Below are 18,578 nucleotides of genomic sequence, written 5' to 3'. Positions count from 1 at the left end.
ACTGTAACTGAATATGAGCATTGTCATGTGTTCAAGACAGAACGCTTATCAAAAGTGTGAAGTTTGGCGCAGATTGGACATTGCCTTCTTGAGTAACAACAACATCCTGTTTCATTATATTAGCATGCTTTAGCACTTAGCTTAGTATTGCTAGCATGTTTTAACATGTTTCTAGCATGTTTAGAAGTCAATGGTATTTTTAACATGTTGCTAGAACGGCATCAACGTGTTAAACATGACACTTCCTGTTACCAGTAGGTGGCGCTATTACTATAACTGAATATTCTCATGTAGATGTGTTCAGGCCATGACTCTTATCAAACGTGTGAAGTTTGGGGCAGACTGGACATTCCGTGCCTGTGTTACAGCAAATTCCTATTTAATTGCAGTATTAGCATGCTTTAGCACTAAGCTAAGTGTTTGCTAGCATGTTTTAACATGTTTCTAGTATGTTGTTAGCATGTTTAGCACATGCTGGAACTTTTTTATATGTTATTAGGAGTCCACAACAGTGTTTAACATGTCACTTCCTGTTGCCAGCAGGTGGCGCTATGACTGTAACTGAATATGAGCATGGTCATGTGTTCAGGACAGAACGCTTATCAAAAGAGTGAAGTTTGGCGCAGATTGGACATTGCCTTCTTGAGTAACAACAACATCCTGTTTCATTGAATTAACATGCTTTAGCACTTAGCTAAGTTTTGCTAGCATGTTTTAACATGTTTCTAGCATGTTTAGAAGTCAATGGCATTTTTAACATGTTGCTAGAACGGCATCAACGTGTTAAACATGACACTTCCTGTTACCAGTAGGTGGCGCTATTACTATAACTGAATATTCTCATGTAGATGTGTTCAGGCCATGACTCTTATCAAACGTGTGACGTTTGGGGCAGACTGGACATTCCGTGCCTGTGTTTCAGCAAATTCCTATTTAATTGCAGTATTAGCATGCTTTAGCACTAAGCTAAGTGTTTGCTAGCATGTTTTAACATGTTTCTAGTATGTTGTTAGCATGTTTAGCACATGCTGGAACTTTTTTATATGTTATTAGGAGTCCACAACAGTGTTTAACATGTCACTTCCTGTTGCCAGCAGGTGGCGCTATGACTGTAACTGAATATGAGCATGGTCATGTGTTCAGGACAGAACGCTTATCAAAAGTGTGAAGTTTGGCGCAGATTGGACATTGCCTTCTTGAATAACAACAACATCCTGTTTCATTGAATTAACATGCTTTAGCACTTAGCTAAGTTTTGCTAGCATGTTTTAACATGTTTCTAGCATGTTTAGAAGTCAATGGCATTTTTAACATGTTGCTAGAACGGCATCAACGTGTTAAACATGACACTTCCTGTTACCAGTAGGTGGCGCTATTACTATAACTGAATATTCTCATGTAGATGTGTTCAGGCCATGACTCTTATCAAACGTGTGACGTTTGGGGCAGATTGGACATTCCGTGCCTGAGTTACAGCAAATTCCTATTTAATTGCAGTAATAGCATGCTTTAGCAATTAGCTAAGTGTTTGCTAGCATGTTTTAACATGTGTCTAGTATGTTGTTAGCATGCTTAGCACTTGCTGGCACTTTTTTATATGTTATCAGGAGTTCACAACAGTGTTAAACATGTCACTTCCTGTTGCCAGCAGGTGGCGCTATGACTGTAACTGAATATGAGCATGGTCATGTGTTCAGGACAGAACGCTTATCAAACGTGTGAAGTTTGGCGCAGATTGGACATTCCATGCCTGAGTTTCAGCAACTTCCTGTTTCATGGCGAAACATCGAAATTTGTCAGGCCGCCGAGGACCCGCCCTTCGACGAAAACTCAAGATCTTCGCAATTTAACGTCGCAAAGGCCTTAAGATTACACTCACCAAATTTGAAGATGATCAGATTAAAACTGTAGGAGGAGTTCGTTAAAGTACGAGGCATGAAAATGGCAAAAACTGCACAAAAATCTGAGAGGAAGTTGAAAATGGCTGACTTCCTGTTGTGTTTAGGGCTACGCTCCAAGAGACTTTTTTGTAGGTATTAGGTCCTTACATGTATGTACCGAATTTCATAAACGTACGTGGAACATAGCGGGAGGCGCACTCCGTTGAACTTTTATAGGTGGCGCTATCGAGCCATTTTGCCCCGCCCAATTCTGAAACCTATATCAGATGTAAATTTTCGCCAGTTCTGACGCGTGTGCAAAGTTTCGTGAGTTTTCGAGCATGTTTAGGCCCTCAAAAATGTGATTAAATGCGGAGAAGAATAATAATAATTAAAGCTGCAAGCAGCGATGAAAGGGCCCTCGCACCCGTGCCATCGTCACTCGTTGGCTTTAGGAAGACAGAGCATGGTTGGGCAATGTGCATTTAAGGAGGTATACAGTATATAGTAGTTGCTAGCATGTTTAGTATGTTTTTAGCATGCTTAGTACACAATAGGTATGTGGTTAGTACTGCATTACTGTGTTAACCAGTTCAGTTTCTGTTGGCAGTAGGTGGGGTTATATATCTGAATATTGCTTTGTAGATGTGTTCAGTGCAGGACTTTTATGAAGTATGTGAAGTTTGGGGCAGATTGGATATTGTATGTTTGAGTTACAACAACTTCCTTTAGCATTTCTAACATGCTTTAGAACTTAGCTATGTGTTTCTAGCATGTTTCTTGCATGTTACATATTAAGTTTGGGGCAGATTGGACATTCCATGCCTGTGTTACAGCAAATTCCTATTTAATTGCAGCAATAGCATGCTTTAGCAATTAGCTAAGTGTTTGCTAGCATGTTTTAGCATGTTTCTAGAATGTTGTTAGCATGTTTAGCACTTGCTGGCACTTTTTTATATGTTATTAGGAGTCCACAACAGTGTTTAACATGTCACTTCCTGTTGCCAGCAGGTGGCGCTTTGACTGTAACTGAATATGAGCATTGTAATGTGTTCAAGACAGAACGCTTATCAAAAGTGTGAAGTTTGGCGCAGATTGGACATTGCCTTCTTGAGTAACAACAACATCCTGTTTCATTATATTAGCATGCTTTAGCACTTAGCTTAGTATTGCTAGCATGTTTTAACATGTTTCTAGCATGTTTAGAAGTCAATGGTATTTTTAACATGTTGCTAGAACGGCATCAACGTGTTAAACATGACACTTCCTGTTACCAGTAGGTGGCGCTATTACTATAACTGAATATTCTCATGTAGATGTGTTCAGGCCATGACTCTTATCAAACGTGTGAAGTTTGGGGCAGACTGGACATTCCGTGCCTGTGTTACAGCAAATTCCTATTTAATTGCAGTATTAGCATGCTTTAGCACTAAGCTAAGTGTTTGCTAGCATGTTTTAACATGTTTCTAGTATGTTGTTAGCATGTTTAGCACATGCTGGAACTTTTTTATATGTTATTAGGAGTCCACAACAGTGTTTAACATGTCACTTCCTGTTGCCAGCAGGTGGCGCTATGACTGTAACTGAATATGAGCATGGTCATGTGTTCAGGACAGAACGCTTATCAAACGTGTGAAGTTTGGCGCAGATTGGACATTGCCTTCTTGAGTAACAACAACATCCTGTTTCATTGAATTAACATGCTTTAGCACTTAGCTAAGTTTTGCTAGCATGTTTTAACATGTTTCTAGCATGTTTAGAAGTCAATGGCATTTTTAACATGTTGCTAGAACGGCATCAACGTGTTAAACATGACACTTCCTGTTACCAGTAGGTGGTGCTATTACTATAACTGAATATTCTCATGTAGATGTGTTCAGGCCATGACTCTTATCAAATGTGTGACGTTTGGGGCAGATTAGACATTCCGTGCCTGAGTTACAGCAAATTCCTATTTAATTGCAGTAATAGCATGCTTTAGCAATTAGCTAAGTGTTTGCTAGCATGTTTTAGCATGTGTCTAGTATGTTGTTAGCATGCTTAGCACTTGCTGGCACTTTTTTATATGTTATCAGGAGTTCACAACAATGTTAAACATGTCACTTCCTGTTGCCAGCAGGTGGCGCTATGACTGTAACTGAATATGAGCATGGTCATGTGTTCAGGACAGAACGCTTATCAAACGTGTGAAGTTTGGGGCAGATTGGACATTCCATGCCTGAGTTTCAGCAACTTCCTGTTTCATGGCGAAACATCGAAATTTGTCAGGCCGCCGAGGACCCGCCCTTCGACGAAAACTCAAGATCTTCGCAATTTAACGTCGCAAAGGCCTTAAGATTACACTCACCAAATTTGAAGATGATCAGATTAAAACTGTAGGAGGAGTTCGTTAAAGTATGAGGCATGAAAATGGCAAAAACTGCACAAAAATCTGAGAGGAAGTTGAAAATGGCTGACTTCCTGTTGTGTTTAGGGCTACGCTCCAAGAGACTTTTTTGTAGGTATTAGGTCCTTACATGTATGTACCGAATTTCGTAAACGTACGTGGAACATAGCGGGAGGCGCACTCCGTTGAACTTTTATAGGTGGCGCTATCGAGCCATTTTGCCCCGCCCAATTCTGAAACCTATATCAGATGTAAATTTTCGCCAGTTCTGACACGTGTGCAAAGTTTCGTGAGTTTTCGAGCATGTTTAGGCCCTCAAAAATGCGATTAAATGCGGAGAAGAATAATAATAATAATAATAATAAACAGAGCAATTCCAAGAGGGTCCTCACACCATCGGTGCTCGGGCCCTAATAAACAGAGCAATTCCAAGAGGGTCCTCACACCATCGGTGCTCGGGCCCTAATTACACTGCCTACGTAGCTTCTCTGCAGGGGCGGCGCCAGAGAATTTTTAACGCATGTGCTGAGGGGGTGCTAGATCATTGACAGGGGGAGCTGCGCAAAACTTGGCCACTAAATATTTAATATTCAGTTATTTTAATGATCACAATTAAAGTTTTATTAAATTGAACAAGTGCAACATTCAGCATTCAGCACAATCAAATAAAGATGTAGGCTATTATTAATAATAATGTTATATCAACATAATATCTCGTTATTTCGACATAATATGTGAAATATCTCGAAATAACGAGATATTATGTCGATACTACTGCTGTGTCCACCATGGTCTCCACATTCTTGATCAGCGGAAACGATTTTTGCTTGTTTGGGATCTGACTGGCCAGCGTATTTGAAAAATTTAAGCAAACTTTGCTGTTTTTTTGACATTTTTTTCCCTGAGTGAAACGATCGAGGCAAACAGCAATCTCAACTAGCACAACAAGCGGGCAAGTCATGTGTCACCCATGTTCATATGTTCCGGCTCAAATTTTAAAATGTGAAAATCCTATTCATTTTGCTTTATTGATTTGAATGATCTTTAATATTTTCTTTAATTTCAGTTTATTATTTAGCTTGGATTAATATTAATAATTAACATAAAATTAATAATTCCTTGGAAGCATACGAATTGGATTACCACAAATGATCCGTGCTGAATTCGTCTGGTCTGACTCAGTTCATCATTGATTGGGAGAGAACAGTTCAAACTTACTGGCTGTGGAAATCAGTGGGCGTGTCTCATTATACTATAAGCAAAACGCCGTAAATAGCGCGCGCTCTGTGCAACCAAAACGGCGTTTTTTACGGCGTCATATGGCGAGATGAACGGCGTAAAAAGCGGCGCTTTCCATGCACACTAAAACGCCGTCAAATACGGCGTCATTGCCGTATTTCGCGCGTCTTTTACGGCGTTTGTAATTACAACGGCGTATTTTACGGCGTCCAATACGGTTTAAAACGCCGTATTTGACGGCGTTTGGCTTTAAACGCGATTCATCTATGGCGTATTTCTGAGCCTCTTGGCTTGCCATACTCTCGCGCACTGTCGAGCGCGTTCTCGGACACACTCGGTCTCTCTCGCGCACTGTCGAGCACGCTCGCGGCATTCGCCTCGCTTTTGTCGAGTCCCGCGCCTCATAAACACTCACACACCAGAGAAAAAACTTTGCAGCTCCTATGGCTGAGAGAGAGCCTACTCGGATGAAAACAGCTTCAGTGAGCTCAATTAAAGTAACGCCGCATTTTTATTGACAGTAACGGTAACGGCGTTGTAATGGAGGAAGCAGTAATTAGTTAGATTACTCGTTACTGAAAAAAATAACGCCGTTAGTAACGCCGTTTATTTATAACGCCGTTATTCCCATCACTGGTCGTCACTACAGTGAATCTGTATTTGGAACAATGTATGCATTTAATGTAATGTATGTTTTTTTGTTGTTGTTTTTTACAGTCTATGGTATAACTATAAAGTGACTTGATTTAATATTGAGCATGAATCTGCCCCCACCATTTTGGAGAATTCTTTTTTTCTTTTTATAGTAAGATGTTTTATTTAAAGATAATTTTCTGACAAATGTATCTTTGTATCCATGGTTTTCTCCATAAAGTGTATGTTTTTGTATGTAAAGCCCCCATTTACTTTCCAGTGTAAAGTTTTTAAATATTATCGGGATACTTTTGTACAACCAGCAACTTTAAAAACTATCCCAGTGTGAAATATATATAATATTTTGACATCCTTATAATGCATAAAGGATTTTGTACTGGCTAGGGGAAAAATATTCTATTGTATTTATAGACTATAGAAACATACCACGTGTAACAGCCAGTTTTAATGTTTCTAAACAATACAAATAATAAATAAATAAATCATTTTTGAATATGCAGTTCCTTGTAGTAAAGACATTTTTATTAACGCGATCAAACTTTTGGACTACCATTTATATTACTACAAAATTCTACTTTAGAAAAAAAATATTTTTCCTCACTGATACTGCACGGCAGACTGAATATCAGGTCAAGGTCAGACACTGTAACATTTATCTTATTTTTTTCCATAAAGAGGCCTTTTTTTTTTTTTTGTCTCCCTGCTCTGACATAAAAAATTATTACAGCAGTTGTTAAAGATAAAAAGGTTCCTTTGTGTTAAAAAGAAATCACACACTAATTTCTTTGACAGATTTCTGTACAAGTGTAATTCTTAAATTCAATTATGCAATTACATTTATTTTTCTTAGAAACAAAAGGTAAAATTGAACAGATTAGGGATTGAACTCAGATTTTTCTATATTGATAATGATCAAATTGATATACAGGCTTTTCTGTCTATATTGGGTTAACAATGTGTGTGCTTTGTTGTCCCCAACAATGAAAATCACAGAGAACAATAAATGGACACAATACCCTTTATTATTGTTGTTCATTTTACTTCACTCACACAATAAATAAAATTCATACGGAATTTTTAACAGGATGAAAAATGTTCTCAAATGTGCTCAGTTACAGAACCACAAGATAACCTGTGAGATGACTTATAGGTTACCATTAGACACCCTGATAACATGTTCAGGATCCATGTTGACCTAGAAAAACAGCCAAATGAGGTGAAGCCGAGATCTTATTCCAAAGAGGAATAGTGGGGTGGACTAACAGAAACAGGACCAGTATACAAGTCTCCTGTATCAGCATCATTTTGGTCTACTTGGTGACCTGGTGAATGGCATGTGCAAGGTATCCCACATTTCCAGAGGTCACACCGGCAACGCTGATACGGCCATCTTTAGTCATGTAAACAGAGAACTCCTTTGTCAGACGTTCCACCTGAAACACAATACATAGTCTCCAACCATTAGAGCTTATACCAATATACAACATTTAGTTAAACACGCTACATTTAGTAGCTTGGATGCCAGCCGAACTTAGCCCCGCCCACAACATTTTTAGGTCGGGAAGTTCGGTCTGGACTCGATCCGTTGAGGAGCTATTATGCCCGAACAAAAATTGTTCGGACCAATCAAATTGTCAGGGCGGGCTTTATACGATGATGGACAGATGAGCAACGTAATCATCCACGTCACCAACGAGCGCTTGGGTTGAATTCGTTTACAACAAAGATGACTGCCGCTGGAGAATTGTTATTTCACGAGTTCACACTTACAAATAAGTCAGATAGAATAAATGCATATTTGACGTGCTGTCCGAGGAGAGGCTCCGGGCTCGGTATTCGGCCCGAACCCAAAGTGCTCCCCCCGTATTCCTGGCTGTGGAAGAACAAGCCGAGAGTGAGTGGAGGGATGCTGGAAACTGTCAAGGAATGTTAGGTGAGTTGACAGAGTGAATATATGTTTCCTCTCATTCTGATAGGGTAGACATGGTGTTTGATGACAAGTTGATTGGATTGATTATTTGAACGTGATCCTGCCGAACTTTGTTTATGAAAAATTATGTGTAGATTCCGCCATCGCGTCTGTTATAGAAGATATCAACAGCGCATTCATTTTAAAAGAGGAACAGAGAACCGCGATCAAGGCATTTGTCGATCGGAAACATGAATGAAAACTTACTCCGTTGCTCTGATTGGTTGTAGGTCTATCCAATTGAGTGCAGAGACATTTTCCTTCCTGATTCGGTTGAAACACGCCCCATAATCAAAGCTCAATGGAGCAGTATCAGACTCACATTCTGACTAGAATCTGAGTATGACGACGTCAGGCTATACATTTAGTTAATTATACTAGTTTTTGAGTGTGTAAAGTGCTGTACCTGCTCAGGTTTGAGTCCAGTGAAGCAGAACATGCCGATTTGATCAATCACGTGTTGCCAGTTGTGAGTGGAGCCCTCATTCTTCAGATTAGTCACCAGCATTTCTCTCATTTTAATAATACGGTCTGCCATTCCCTTCACCTCCTCCAGCCTACAGGAATACATTTATGTAATAAAAAAAGAAAATAAAAAAAAAGAAGTATGAACCTCTATGTAGGGAGTGTGCAAGCATTTCTCACCATGTAGAACGCAGCTCTGGTGTAGTGAGGATCGTGGAAGCGATGCGTGCTCCATTCATAGGTGGGTTGGAGTAAATGGGGCGAATAAGGATCTTCAGCTGAGACTCCACCCTTTTAGCCTCCTCAGCATCTGCGCACACCACTGTAAACCCTCCAACACGCTCCCCTACAATACAGTCGTACGATTATGATTGTGTATGACCAACTGTTAAGATAGTCTTTGGCAGATCCTTTAATGTACAACTATCTTAACTGCACTACTGTTCAAAAGCATGAGGTCAGTATGTTTTTTTGTTGTTTTTCTTTACTTTTATTCAGCAAGGATAAAATTTGATCAAAAGTGACAGTAAAATACATTTATAATGCTTCAAAAGCTTTCTATTTCAAATAAATGCTATTCTTTTTAGCGCTCTACTAAAAGAATCCGGAGGGGGAAAAAAAAGTAATACCGTTTTGATAAAAATATTTTTGATCAAATAAATGCAGCCTTGGTGAGCATAAAATAATTCTTTAAAATACAAGGAATTCAAATAAAAACAATAAAACATTACAGACCCCAAAAAAGGTAGTGCATGCGAGTTTTTTTTTTATTATTGCTTTTGTTCATTGGCTTATTTTCTTAGGATATTGCATGTTTTCTGGCCTAAATAGTCCTTCGATTTTTTTATTCTGCTATTAGAACAGAATAGCAGAGCCTAAAGAAAAGATGATATTCTCACTTCTTGTGTGCATTTAAGGGACACACTGTATCTTTGATATTAATTACAATCACGTTATATTAATTCAGTGTCCAGTATGTGGATAGTTTTATTTAAATACATTTTTAACTTGGAAAAATCTTTAGTGTTCTAATTTTTAATATTAAAATGATTAGATAAATGTATGCCTCAGCAAAGGACCAACAATTTAGATTAAAGAGGGTAGTCGTTTCTTCATAGGTCAGATGACCAAATATTACATACATATTAGATTTGTGAAAAAAATAAATGAAAATGCATTTCTTGCAATTTACATGCAAACATCAAGATCCAATCTGTGCAATATATAGGTGGGGGAAAAAAAGAAAATTACAGTTTTACAGTGTAAATGCAGCCCCTGACACACACAATATACTCACCATAGAGACCCATGTTCTTAGCAAATGACTGAGACAAGAGGACGTTGTGGCCCTGCTCAATAAAATATCTCACAGCCCAGGCATCTCGATTAATATCTCCACTAGCAAAGCCCTGGTAAGCCATGTCAAAGAACACCAGAAGTTTCTTCTTCTGCAGAGAGAGAAAGAGGACAACAAGACAGTGAAGCAATGTCAGGACAAAAGTCTGGAGTGTCTTATCAGTTCTTACAGAATAATAAATTAATAAAAACACTGTTTTGTTTTTTGCTGTGCTTTTGAAGTCATGCCTCTGTAAAGGGAAAAAGAAGGTAAGGAGGATACAAACAAAAACACCACACGCGCGCACCTTAATGACGGCCGAGAGCTCCTTCCACTGCTCTGGTCGGGGGTCGACACCAGTGGGGTTATGAGCACAAGCATGGAGCATGATTACACTGTGCTCTGGAATTTGCTGTAGGTAGAGAAAAATTATTAACTTTCAGTGTATCTTAGAGAGATTCATAGTTTAGTCACCAAAATGATGTGAAAAATAGAGCCAGAAAGGACAACATTTTCTCCCTAAATATAACACTACTGTTCAAAGGTTTGGGGTCAGAAATATTTCATGTTTAAAAACAAACAAAAAAAGTTTCTTATGCTCACCAAGACTGCATTTATTTGATTAAATATACAGTATTTTTTAAATTATTATAATTTTATAAATCTATTTTTTTAATTTTACATTTTATAAAATGTAATTTATGCATTTGATGGCAAAACTGAATTTTCAGCATCATTACTCCAGTCTTCAGTTTCACATGATCCTTCAGAAATCATTCTAATATGCTGATTTGGTTCAAGTAACATTTCTTATCACATTTAAAAACAGTTGTGCTGCTTAATTCATAGTTTTCACATGACATCACACCTTTATAAGACTGCCTACCTGGAGGGCAAAACAAGGCTTCCCTCCATTGTTCGGCAATTATTTTGACCAGGTTTGAGCTAAGTATTAATATCACTAGGAAGACAGTGATATTAAAAGACCAAATTCAATATACACCTCACTGATGCTGCATACTACATACAGGCAAGCAGATGAATCCAGAATATAAAAGCAACACACAGTTCCTCAATAAAAAACATTTTAAAGAATACACAGTGTGATGTGTTCATTTTCTGGGCTTATCAATAGATTGTGTAGTGAATTTGATCACTTTTCTGTTAGTCCACCCCACTATTCCTCTTTGGAATAAGATCACTTTAGGTGTTTTTCACGTTAAGCGTTTTAGAATGTCCCGCTGTTTTTAGTGATTGAAATATTGCAGCAGGTGCTCAACTTATCCTTACTGAAAAGAAAAACAAAACCCCTTACTGAGCTAAAACTTTTGAAGGGTAGTGTACTTATAAAGGCTCATAAGGCTGAATGGGAAAGTGTGCTGTGTAGTACTGGCTCACCGAGATGTCATCAAGTGCTCCAGTAAAGTCAAAGCCGCAGGTAGCAGAATCATAGTACCGGTACGCTTTCAGCTGCATACCAGCGTCACGGAAAATAGGTGTGTGGTTTCCCCAGGATGGCTTCGGCAAGTATACATCCTTTGCTAAGTGGAACCGTGACTAATGGACAAAAGAAAAGAAAGAGGTGCAAGATATGATCAGCAATGCAGCGATTGGCTGGTGGCAAGACAGCAAGGTAAATTACATCATATAAAAAAAAAGAACATCGAACACCTGATGAAAAACTTGACAAATATCTGGACCTTTATAAGGAAACAGCCGAGCAACCAAAACGGCATAAAAGTTATAATGGATTAATGAAATGTTACATGATTTGTTACATGATTCCCAGTTATTTCCATTATTTCTAGTGGGCTATTTGTACAGGCTTTACATTTTTATTTCAATGTTGTAATTAGCAATTCATTTAATTTTACCTTTGAAGCAGATTTTTTACGTGAAAGCATTAATTAAAGTTTGACAGCACAGCAGACAGCATTTTTTACAAAGTTATCTGCATCTCCCATCATAGCTGTTCAAATTAATGCACGGCATAGACTAACTGTACGTGTGTAAGACTCTAAAATAAAATTATTAGGTATTTATTCCCTCACAAATAAATCTCCAAGTTAGTAAAACTGTCGGTGTCTATATTGTGCCAGACTACGCAAAATAATACTTTCATTTAAAATTCATAATTATTATTATTATTATTATATTAATTATTATTGTTCCTGGTTCAATAAGGTACTCTTTAAACGGTTAGTTCACCCAAAAATTCAAATGATCCCACAATTTACTCACCCTCAGCCATCCTAGGTGTATATGACTTTCTTCAAGACGAATACAATCTGAGCTCTATTAAAAAAAATGTCCTGGCTCTTCCAAGCTTTATGAGAGTGAATAGTAACTGAGGTCATCCATCATAAAAGTAATCCACACAGCTCCAGGGGGTTAATAAAGGCCTTCTGAAGCGAAGCATTTTTGCTTTTCGTTTTTCAGACACAACGCATGACGTAAAGACAAACACTGAAGTGCAGAGGATAGAGCAAAACAAAACACCAGTCACAAACTAGAAGTGTAGAACGAGAATTTTTAAAGTGAAATAATGAGGATTTGTTTGAACCGTGAGAGGCGTCTACTCTCACCAGTAGACGTCATGCATCGGGTCAGAGGTCACTCTCCCCCCCCGGAACTAGACTTGCGTACAGCCATTACCGGAAGCCAGTGATTATAGTTTATATAGTTATATGGATATTTTCCTTACAAAAGCACATCGCTTTGCTTCAGAAGGCCTTTATTAAGCCCCTGGAGCAGTGTGGAGCACTTTTATGAGAGATGGATGCGCTTTTTTTAAGCATCAAAATCTCAGTTACTATTCACTCCTATTATAAAACTTGGAAGAGCCAGGATATTTTTTAATATAACTCCAAATGTGTTTTGGCTGAAAGAAGAAAGTCATATAAACCTAGAATGGCTTAAGGGTGAGTAATTTTTTTTGGGTGAGTATCACCTCCGCTTAAAAGGATGCGATCTAATCCTGTTTACATGAAATAAGCCGGCTCCCGAGCAGGTTTGAGCTCACGGACCTGTTACTATGACAGCAACTCCGGGATGAGCTTAGAAGAACCTAACAATCCTGGATTATATCAAATCATCAACAGTAAAATCCAGATAACGGAGTAATCCACGTACGAAGAACGGGCCCCTAGCCTTGATGCCAATAAAATCTCCTTCTCCTTAAAGTGAAGATGCAGAACTTTTTGGCTGAAGGAATGAAGAGAAGGAATGAATTACACACCAGGAAGTTTGCTCCAATCCTTAGAGAACCAGTGCCTGAGATTGTCTGGACAGTGATGCTCTAATAGGGGGAAAAACAGATGAAGTGTTTGGCTAAATAAGCATTAACATGTTAGATAATAAATTATCCAAGATGTAAAAGTAAAAACAAGAATGAAAGACTCACTGGGAACTAGAGAGGCATACTCACCCTCTTGCTTTTGAGAACCTCACTGTCCGGCCCCAGTGCAAGCTCAGCACAAGCCTTACTAAAATCACCCAGACCCCCAATGGGCAGATATTCTTTATCCAGCATCTTAGAGGCAATCAGAGCCTCTGCCTAAACAAAACAAAAATAATAATTATTCACTAAACGAATAAAATATTTCATCACAGTTACATAGCTAAGGGTCATGAATGTAATTGAAGGAGACTGCTTAATCAGAGACAGCCTCTCAAATCACTGAGTACAGGGTGACTTTGCAGAAATACAGAAAACCAAATGCACATGTTAACACACACCACCCCCTACATTTTGCCAATACTGTTGGAGCACACTGACACGAAGGAAAAAACATCTGCACCCATGAAAACTATTGGTCAATCACAGACAAGCCACCTGAAACTTTAATAAACTATTTAACTCTGAATCAAAGATAACACCAGGTTTAAACTCTCCCCCACACGCTCAATATACAGAAAAAGGTCCATACCTTGCGGACACAGTTGAGAACATATGGCTTGCCATTGTCGTCCCTGTATGCCCCCACACCCAGGTTCATTTTCTTAGAGTTTGAGTCACGCTTGAAGGCTTCTGTCACCCCCAGGATGGGATCAGGTGGTCCCATCTGCACCTCAGTCCACCATGAGCTAAAATAAAACATAGCAAAGCATATTTTTTTTTTTTTTTAATCTGAGAATAGAGTTTTTAACCAAAAATAACATTAAGAACAACCATTCAGCCTTGCCTATGGCGATCAAAATACATGTCGATAATATACTATTTACCCAGCTCAACTACTGTAAATCTCAAACAATACACAAACTTGTATTTAATGTTTCAAACAGACATGCAGATTTTTTAATTCGCATTTATCAGACTTTATAGGCAATTTTTTTAAGCAGTTTGCACTGCTTATTATTGTTCTTTATAGTTATTTTACACTTTAATCTGTTTGAAACATTTATTTTATAATTGTTTTTGCATATTCTTTTATTGTATTTAAATTTAGATTCAGAGATATTTTTGTTGTTGTAAGAACAAAAAAGTTATTAAAACTAAAAGGAGGATAACAATTAAGTTTTGTAACTTAATTCAATACCATGATGGTAATACCGTATACCAAGATAAAGCTTCAGAAAATATCATAATACCATCAAATCCCTAAAACGGGACAATAACCATAACAGACACTGCAAATGTGGAATCATGGGAGTTGTCATTTTCACCTATACGGCCGATGGAAAGCAATCCTACAGGACAGAAATCATGTTCATGAATGAGCTAATGTAGTAAAGCTTTATTAAGTTACTGAGGTTATATTTTATATGCTTGGCCTATTTTGTGTAAATAATTTTAAAATATACTGTATGATGATTTTATTTTAATTTTTTTACTGTTACTACAAATAAAGCTCTTTATGATTATGCCATGTTAGCCACTTGACAAAATAGTGTTGTCTCTATAAAATAGTAAAATCAATCAATCAATAAAATAGCTGATTTCTCTGGAATTAAACAACATTGTTGGAAACATTTGGGATAATGCAAGTAAATAAGTCAAAATATATAACATTGTTCTAGTGGTTTTTTGATATTCAAATCCAAAAATCTTACATACTGTGCCTTTAATGCTATTTACTGCATGATAGCATCAGTAAGCTCTGCTATATCTTTTCAAGTGCATTTGAGGCCATGCACAGTCCCAAGGAGTCAAAGGTCAGTCATGGAGTCAAGTTTCAAAAACTCCTACTGCATAGCTAGTGTGTCAAAGGGGTTAATTTAGTCTATGTGTGTGTTTTTATACAACGCTATGACTTGGAATCTGACATTACTTGGGAGCTTGGTTGTTGCATTAATTCCAATCTTTAAAAGATAATACAAAATTGTACAAAAGTTCAATTTATAGTGGGCAATGAGAAATGTAATAACAGTGTCAAAAAAATGACAGTAGGCCTTATATTACTCTACAGCCCTTTTATGTTAACTATCAAATACGTGGACATGAGGCCGTTGGTGTGGCATAAGTGGCTGCGTCTCTTTAAGAAAAACTTAATATCGTACTAAATAAGAGTTATTGATCTACGTTCATCATCAGGTCTGCTTTGCCCTCCAAGTGCAAAAGGACACAGACTACCATGATTTCTTGACGGAAGAACCCGGAAGGAACATGGCCAATCAGAAAGCTAAACCTGCTTGTTCCACCCAATGAGCGCACAGGAAACCTGTACGTACGGTCTCCTGGTGAGATCAAACATGGTTATGCACGCTATCGCGCTCATAAGAATGCGAGTCATTTATACACACAAGATTAAAAAAAGTATTGCCCCCATCCATAAGCACAATATTAAGTGACGGACAGCTCTTACCAAAAATGTATGTAGAATAATGAAAACAGTGTTGGATTTCTTGCCTTTTTCGAGATGAAGGTCAGAGGGATGCTGAATGATTCTTTTAGTAAACATGGTAGAGATGCGCTTTACATTTTTTTGTGTTAAATCTGATCCATTAGCAGCTAGAAACTGGCTTGAAGATGATAATACAAAGCAGTCTACAAAACAGATATCTGTCAACACCCACATGGTCTAATATCGTGAGCTGCAGTGTATCATACTACTGCATCAACTCCATGTGAACGGATGTGACTATGTGCGCGCGTGACCGTGAGCACAAATCTGATGGCGTGAGTTGTAAGAATTAATTTCATTCATTAGTATTATTTAATAGTATTATTGAAAAACCTATTTTCCATCCTGCATGTATTAAACTTCAACTTAAAGTAATTCAGTGCAATTCATTCTCAAAATGTAACATAACTGTCACAGAATAAGATACACAGATTATTTTTAGGTTACTTACCTGGCTCGAATGGGTAGGGCAGCCAAAGAAGGCGTCAAACTCCCAACAGAGGATATGAGCTTGGACGTTTTGAGGAGAGCCATTGCTGCTGCTGTCTCGGCTGAAGCACAGAGTGACTGGGAACGGGCACGCGGTTGTCGGTGTGCAAGAGTGCGCGCTCATGAAGGAAAGTGCCACGAGACAGCTCCATCTAGCGGTGGTTGATGAATACTGTATTCATCATCCACCCATACTGTCTATGCATCCACCGCTAGACGTCATTAGACATAATCATTAGAACCCAAGCTTAAATGGCTTTGACACATCGGACAATTTTCTTACAGAATTACATGAATCAGATCTAAATGTTGTTTATGATTTTTAAATGGATCATGAGCACAATAAAGTAGGCTAGTTAATCGCAATATTACAAGCAAAACAGTTGGACAGAACATCAAATATAGCCTTGATCAGACAATGGTACCAAAATAAACTTTATTAAATTAGTATGAAATCAGTTTAAGACTTGCAAGGAATGTACAGTCAGTGTGTCATAGGTGAATGCAGAGTTGGGGGAAACAGAACCATGTAAATTGTAAACAAAAGCATCTGCTTTCATACAAGTATTCAAATGCACTTTAAATCTCATCTTTCACAGTTTGGTGAACATCATCGTGGCATCATTGAACATCAATGTGACAACCGTGATAATAGCCTAAGTCATATTTGCTCAAATAATCTGATTTACTTGTGACATGACATTTTGTTAAATGGTATTTCTAATAATACTTCTTAATAACACAGTGATGAGAGGGTGGACAAAATAATCTGGTGTCAAGCCAATTGTGCCAGTCTGTGGAAAGCCTTTCATCGCTGAGCATCATGGGAACTGCACTTTGCTGGTTCGAATCTTACCTCACAGGTAGGTCTTTCAATGTTGCATCAGGAGGGGAGGAATCCAAAGCACATCAAGTCACAGGGGTACCTGAATATGGCGGGCCGGAAGGTCCAAAAATAAGACTAATGATTTGTCGTGGGAAGTCACTATACTATAGCCCCTAGCTACTCACTTTCCCACTGATATGCCAGCGGTGGATCTGTATACGTACTCTCCTCACACAGCGAGCGACTCACTTTCCTCACAGCGAGCGACTCACTTTCCTCAGCGAGCGACTCACCCTCCTCACACAGCGAGCGACTCACTTTCCTCAGCGAGCGACTCACCCTCCTCACACAGCGAGCGACTCGCCCTCCTCACACAGCGAGCGACTCACTTAGCGACTCACTTTCCTCAGCGAGCGAGCGACTCACTTTCCTCAGCGAGCGACTCACTTAGCGACTCACTTTCCTCAGCGAGCGACTCACTTAGCGACTCACTTTCCTCAGCGAGCGACTCACTCTCCTCACACAGCGAGCGACTCCTTACACAGCGAGCGACTCACTTTCCTCAGCTGGCTTTTCAGTCTCCTCACTCAGCTGGCGACTCAGTCTCCTCACACAGCGAGCGACTCACTTTCCTCAGCTGGCGACTCAGTCTCCTCACTCAGCTGGCGACTCACTTTCCTCAGCTGGCGACTCACACAGCGAGCGACTCACTTTCCTCAGCTGGCGACTCACTCTCCTCACACAGCGAGCGACTCACTTTCCTCAGCTGGCGACTCACTCTCCTCACACAGCGAGCGACTCACTTTCCTCAGCTGGCGACTCAGTCTCGAGCAACTCACTTTCCTCACGCAGCGAGCTACTCAGTCATGTACATTGGCCTAATATTATAATAAAATCTCTACCCTTTCAAGTACTGTATTGGTGCAATAACTAACTACTTCAGTAAAGTGTTCCATTTTTGTGTTGTAAAAGTAATTTATTCTGAACCAATAATCTTACATTGATTCTCATTGCATTTTTATACATTTATAAAGGCAATTTCCCCCTATCTTTCAAGTCAAATTCTATACATTTTAAGTCACTATATTGCATTTACCAATCAAATCGACTAGTATCAACAAAAACATTTTTTCCCACTGCAGAGAAAACAGAATCTGCATCAGAGGTGGCATTTATAAAAAGTTTAATATGCAAAACAAGCATAAAAAAACAAAACATTATTCAACATGAATGCATGGGGCAAAAATTAAAAAATATTATGTGTATTTTATGTTTGTTTAAGGACTGCTGCTGGCCAATAAAACTTATGAATACAATTGGAGTTCAAAAACAAAAAAATAATCATAAAACATAATGGGGCATTCATGTTGAATATTCTTTTGAATGGTGTGATCACATAATAATCTGTTATAATCTGATAGAGAAAAACAACATGCAAGTAATTTACAGTTAACTAATGTGATCTTTACAAAAACAGAATGGTGTATGTAA

General features: G+C 38.5%; 1 protein-coding gene across 1 annotated transcript; it reads right to left on the bottom strand.

Annotated features, from left to right (window-relative positions):
* Positions 1 to 7,163: 7,163 nt before the first annotated feature.
* got2b (glutamic-oxaloacetic transaminase 2b, mitochondrial) lies at positions 7,164 to 16,383 on the bottom strand. The gene is made up of 10 exons (XM_082162292.1): positions 16,224 to 16,383; positions 13,859 to 14,015; positions 13,357 to 13,485; positions 13,168 to 13,227; positions 11,328 to 11,486; positions 10,237 to 10,341; positions 9,891 to 10,041; positions 8,774 to 8,939; positions 8,535 to 8,685; positions 7,164 to 7,592 (listed from the first exon to the last, which is right to left on the bottom strand). The coding sequence occupies exons 1-10, from the start codon at positions 16,304 to 16,306 to the stop codon at positions 7,470 to 7,472; spliced, it is 1,284 nt and encodes a 427-aa protein (XP_082018418.1). The 5' UTR covers positions 16,307 to 16,383; the 3' UTR covers positions 7,164 to 7,469.
* Between the last annotated feature and the right edge of the window lie 2,195 nt (positions 16,384 to 18,578).

The sequence above is a fragment of the Leuciscus leuciscus genome (assembly GCF_965113295.1).
Source record: "Leuciscus leuciscus genome assembly, chromosome: 2".
NCBI lineage: Eukaryota > Metazoa > Chordata > Actinopteri > Cypriniformes > Leuciscidae > Leuciscus > Leuciscus leuciscus.
The sequence above is the reverse complement of the archived record's forward strand: the minus strand, read 5'-3'. Positions and strand labels throughout refer to the sequence as shown.